Below are 6,000 nucleotides of genomic sequence, written 5' to 3'. Positions count from 1 at the left end.
AAGTTGATTTTCTTGTAGTGCATGGGTGAGAACGAGACCAGAATAGAGAGCAAGAGAGAAATTTATTAATGAAATAAAGGACCTGAAACTCGAATTCGAGATCGAAAGCCCATAAAAATAACTATAATCTCATTCTGCAATCTTAAACTAGAGCGAGAAATACTTAACGTGTCTTGTTTTGGCCACATAACTAGAGCTGAAGCAAAAGTGAAAGTGATTGACGAAAAAATGCAGAGAAAAAGATGAGAGATTTAGGGAAATTAAAGTGATAGGATGAAGAAAAAAGTAGCATATAAAGTTTGATAAGTCTTAGTTTTTTTGTCTTCAAATGAAAGAGTAGTGTGCTTTTGTTTTTTCTTTTTCGAGGAAAGAGAGGATATTGAGTACATATTTCCGAATAATGCGAACTTTGATCGTGAAGTAAAGCGTGAACTCAAATACCCTGGAGAGAATGACAAAGTATGTAAATTTTTTGTGTGGGTCCCACGGAATTCAGTAAAGATAATGAGATTACTACCTTATGTGGGAGTAATCACATTACGAAGTTAGGAGTAATATAATTACATGGACCCTACAACTCCTTTTCATTTAGTAAACAACCACAAAAGTAAATTAAGTGGGTTCCACTTTCATAAACGAGATTTTATGCCTTAGATTATTATATATCAAACATAGTATAATTTAAAAATTATGTTATTTGTTCCATACTATATAATTACAACTACCATCTTAATTTTACCTATTTGAAGAAAAACAGTTGAAATAAGACTGTGTGTAAATATAATTGAATTATCAATGCACAAATAATGTAGAATATAAAAGTAGTAGGAAACATTTTCAACAATCCTCGTAGTACTAAACATTTTGTATTAAACAATGCTTGTGAAATCAATGCCATAATAGAGAGTCAGCGGTTTTGCTTAGTATGTAAACAATTTGGTGTTGTTTGTATAATTTAATTATATGGCTAAGTGCAAAAGTGCCTAAATTACGAAACCTTTATTTGACCAAAAGCACTTTATGCATGTAAACGCATCCCACTACTTCCAATAGCGTTTGCATTTACCACCACTTTGCCATTACTCTCACGCTTTCTTGCACACTCCATATTGCTTATTGCTTTCTTTGCTTCTGCGAAGTTTCTGCCTTTTAATATGCAAAAAAGAATGCCTTAAAAAAAAGCCACCAAATTATAACTCAGAGGCTCTTCATTTTTTTTTAATGTAGATAATTGGAATTTTTTGTGCTGAAATTATTATTATTATTTTTATTAATGTACATAAAGTGATTAAGTATTTCTGATTAAAATGGTATAATACCTAACTAGATAGAAAAAGTTTGGTATTATTATTTTTAAGTAGAGGTATTTTGGTTTGGTTTCCCTTTTCTTATAAATTAAGAAGTCAAAAAAGAGTTAGTCCTAAAACCACGAGATTGACAACTAAATGCTTTCAATGTAAGATACTTAAATTCTCACCTCTTTCTTTCTTCTCCTTATTATTACATTTTTCCGTTCCCAAATGCTTCATTTCCCTCTACATTTCTTTCAAATGGAAACTACGAAGTCACCTTCCAAATCCGACCGACGTCGTTTTGTTCTCTCTTCAGTCTTCTTCATTTTTTTCCTCTGCGTTTTAGCCTCCATTAACGAAGCTCGTTTCGACGCCCTTTTGAAATTCGGTCGATGCTCAGTCGCCGCCGGTACTGTTTCTTCTTCTTCTTCGTTTAATTCCTCTGTTTCCAACGACACCGATATCCGTATTCTCATCGGCATTCTCACTCTTCCCGATCAATACAACCGTCGTCACTTCCTCCGCCTAATTTACGGCACTCAATCCTTTTCCGGCGCTAAAATCGATGTGAAATTCGTCTTCTGCAATTTAACAAAAGAAGATCAGAAAATTCTCGTCGCCTTGGAAATTATGCGGTACGATGACATTATAATCCTCAATTGCAAAGAGAATATGAACAAAGGCAAAACCTACACATACTTCTCCAGTCTACCGGAAATCTTCAACAACAGCGACGGCAACGGCGGAAGCGGAAGCGGACCTCATCCGCCGTATCACTACGTGATGAAAGCCGATGACGACACTTACATCAGACTCAACAGCTTGGTAGAATCTCTCCGACCACTTCCGAGAGAAGATCTGTACTACGGATATGTAATTCCTTGTCCGAGTATGGATCCGTTTGTTCATTACATGTCGGGAATGGGATATTTGATATCATGGGATTTGGCGGAGTGGATCAGAGAATCGGAGATCCCTAAGAAGCATTTGGAAGGGCCTGAGGACAAAGTATTTGGGGAATGGATCAGAGACGGCCGCCGTGCGAAGAATCGGTTCAATGCGAAGTGGTCGATGTACAATTACCCGGAGCCGTGGACGGGATGTACTCATGAGCTCTGGCCGGAGACCATCGCCGTCCATCTGTTGAAGAATCAGGAGAAATGGATTCGTACATTGACGTATTTCAATGTCACTGCGAATTTGAAGCAATCGAAGCTATACCATATTCCATAGGTGAATTTCATATCAAAATAACTTTCGTTTCAATTTTTGGTTAATTCTTTTCTAATTATACACAACAAGATTCTTCCGCGACTTGTGGTTTGATGGATCAATGTATACAATATTTTGATTACAATAATTGAACCATTTTATTTCAGATTATCTAATCTTTTTAACCAATAAATATATNTAAAATATTTATTTTGGTTTAATATACTTATATTTTGATTTTAATATTTTTTAAATATTTATTTTGATCCTAGTAATATTAATTTTAGTTCTTGAATTTTCAACTTTTAGTTGATTACTACTCAATTAACTCAGGCCACATTTAGTATAAATCAATGATAATGGGAAAGTGGGCTTTATTAAATTATTTTGGTGATGCTTACTTGTGTTATGCATCTATAAATTTTGTAATAAAAAATGCATTGACAAGTGGAACATGCTCAATTCAATTGCCTCTATAAATAATTGTATCATTATTGTTACGTTGTTAGAAAAATGGAGACAAAACTCCATCTATTTTTGGAGCCCAAAACCTCACAAGACCCAACCCATTTGGAGGTGAATTTTAAAAGAGAAAGAATTTAATTGGTAAAAATTTGAGATGTGTAATAATTGAATAATATTCATACTATTATAGTTCAACTGGCATAATGTTCATACTATCAACCTCGTGGTTTGAGGTTCGATTCTCCCACCCCACACTTTAATTACAATACCTCTTCAAAAAATAATAATAATAATAATTGAATAAATGGATTATTGAGAGAATATTGTTTGTTCTCTCTCGAAAGGTTTAGGGTTTCTCTTCTTGTTTTATATCTCATATAACTTTTCAACAAGCGGTATTAGAGCTTTTGGTTTAGGAGTCATGAGATTAATAGAGCCAAAAAGTTTCGAGGGTATCAAAAACAATTTTTTTCGGTTCATCTCGAGCAAGATCAACCACGAGATTTTAGTTAAAAAAAACCAACTTTTTTCAACTTATCGATTGTTTGAGGCTTTTTTGGTATAACTCGCCAGATTATACACTGAGATTATGTGCATCTCGGTGTTCATCTCGGACAAAGTAACACTGAGATTTTATATATTTGAGCTTTCCCAATGAAATCTCGGGCATAATTAACACTAAAATTCATATATTTGAGCTTTCTTGATGGGATCTCGGACAGGATTAATATCAAAATTTTATATATATCCCAAATCTTATTTAATTTTTCGAAAAATTTGATCTTTCCCAAAATTTTAAAATTTGAATCCATTTAAAAACTCTATTTTGATAATTGGAAAATTCATTTTAAATTTTGGAAATTCATATAATTGTGAAAACATAAATTATACTAAAGATTTGAAAAATTATGTAATAATTTGATATAATATTTAGTAAACATAAATGAATTTGGAGAAATTTGAAAATAATATAAGATTTGGTATAAGATTTGGGAAGATTATATAAAAAAAATTAGCAAACCTCGGTATATAATTAGGCAAGATGTACGAGAAGGCCCAAAACAATCAATAAGTATGAAAAAGTTTATCTAACTAATTCTCGGTGGTCGATCTCGCCCGAGATGGATCGAAAAAAGTTATTTTACAAGTTTTCAAAAAGCGTGCTAGTTTTGTAAAGTGAAAACCTAAATGTGCTATTTTGACAAATTTTCAAAATTTTACATATTGGAGATACCGAAAGAAATGACAGATGAAGATTAGGAGAACCTGGATGAAGAAGCAGTTTCTATTATCAGAATGTATTTGTCAATGAATGTGGCTAGTCTTATAGCTGACGAGACTAGTGTGAGGGAGTTGATGGAAGTTCCTACAAACAAATATGAAAAACTATGTCAGGATCCCAGATCGTGGCAGTTAGCCATAAAGATTTCATACTATATAGATATCAGTTTGATGATGCCAAATGATCAGCGAGATGGTGGATGCTAGATAAAGCTATAGATGGCAGGTGGAGAGGTACAGTTGAGCTAGTAGCAATGATAGCCAATTTCGGTTAGTCAGATCAAGATCCTGTTAGATTTAGTGTTCTAAATCTCGTGGATCTTGTAGTTTGTAATTTGTAAATACAGATAATTTATTTAATGAAATAAAAAGTATTTTATTTGATATTTAGGTTGCATTAATTCAATCCAATAAACTAAGATCCAAAATTATTTAATGTAACTTGAAGAGTATGTAGTAGACATAGAAGTGGAACATGTTCAAGTAATAACCTAAAAGGTCCTGTGGTATATGGATAACGTTGGATGCCTTATCTTAGTGACACTGAAGATACGACTGTAACTATGACATGAGTTGTAAATGTTACAGACAATATGATCCATATTATTTATGTAGAGATATGTGAGTAGGGCTATCCTATATAAAGAGTTTATACAAGACCAAATTGTGAAATGATTAGTTTCTCTTTATAATACTATTAATTGAAGAGACTAACATTTTACTAGGATGACCATATGCGACTTGACCTTAATCTTGAGTGAGTTGTGAACTCTTGTCTATGAGGCAATCCCTTGATCTGTATGGGTGAGAATGACGACTTTAGCTGACTCAATAAGCCTACTATTTTGGAGATTTGTCGAGTAGAGAGTTGGGAACACAACTACACAAGATGGAATTCTCTCTTTCCCGTCATTAGGGAAAGTAGATGAATTGCTCATTTATAACTGATTTTGAGTCTTAAACAATGAGGCTTCACTCTCTCATTGGCTCGAGATGAAGGAATCTAATTCCTCGACAGAAGTATGTGAACGCGTGTGCTTTTGAAATTCATTTTAGAAATCGTGAAAATAGAGAAAGCATACAAAACTAGATAAACATAAATATGAATAAGCATGCTTTTACTAGAGAAGAAGAAGAAGAAAAAAAAAAAAAAAAAGGACTAACCCTTGAAGTTAATCTTCAATATTTTCCTCTCCCGATCACAAACACCTCGTTTCAAGAAAAAATTCCTCGAATTCAATGTAGAAGCAATTCCCTCCCTATCACAAACACCTCGTTCCACAAGCAATTCCCTCAAATTCAACATACAAGAACACCATTATCGTGCCTCCCTTGCTATTCTCCGGAATAAGAATTGAAGGATTTGTGGACTCCTCAATTTTGGGAAGGGAAGACTATTTTGAGAGATGGATTGTTTGAGAGAAAATTTTCAAGAACTTTTCTTCTTTCATGGATATCACAAAAAGACACATTCTGTGAATTACATGTGAGAGGGGAGAGGAGATAACTCCCTCAATTTACATTAACTCCCTTGCCAACTGCAAGAGAATTAACTTTTATATTTAATATAATATTAAATTAAATCTTATTTTATTTTATTTAATTTAATAAATATTAATTAATATCAATTAATTAAATATTATATATTTAATTAATGTCACATTTAAATCATATTCAAATGTATTTCCTCCGATATACTATAATTTTAATATGAATCTCATTCACATTAAACTTAAGCTATAGTTTTAAT

General features: G+C 32.8%; 1 protein-coding gene across 1 annotated transcript; it reads left to right on the top strand.

Moving 5' to 3' along the window:
- Positions 1-1,428: 1,428 nt before the first annotated feature.
- Positions 1,429-2,680, top strand: LOC120071722 (beta-1,3-galactosyltransferase sqv-2). Its single transcript, XM_039024103.1, has one exon. It carries the CDS (start codon positions 1,521-1,523, stop codon positions 2,523-2,525), a length of 1,005 nt encoding a protein of 334 aa, XP_038880031.1. The 5' UTR covers positions 1,429-1,520; the 3' UTR covers positions 2,526-2,680.
- Positions 2,681-6,000: the final 3,320 nt, after the last annotated feature.

This window comes from Benincasa hispida, chromosome 2 (genome assembly GCF_009727055.1).
Source record: "Benincasa hispida cultivar B227 chromosome 2, ASM972705v1, whole genome shotgun sequence".
NCBI classification, from domain to species: domain Eukaryota; kingdom Viridiplantae; phylum Streptophyta; class Magnoliopsida; order Cucurbitales; family Cucurbitaceae; genus Benincasa; species Benincasa hispida.
This window is presented reverse-complemented; position numbering and strand designations above follow the sequence as displayed.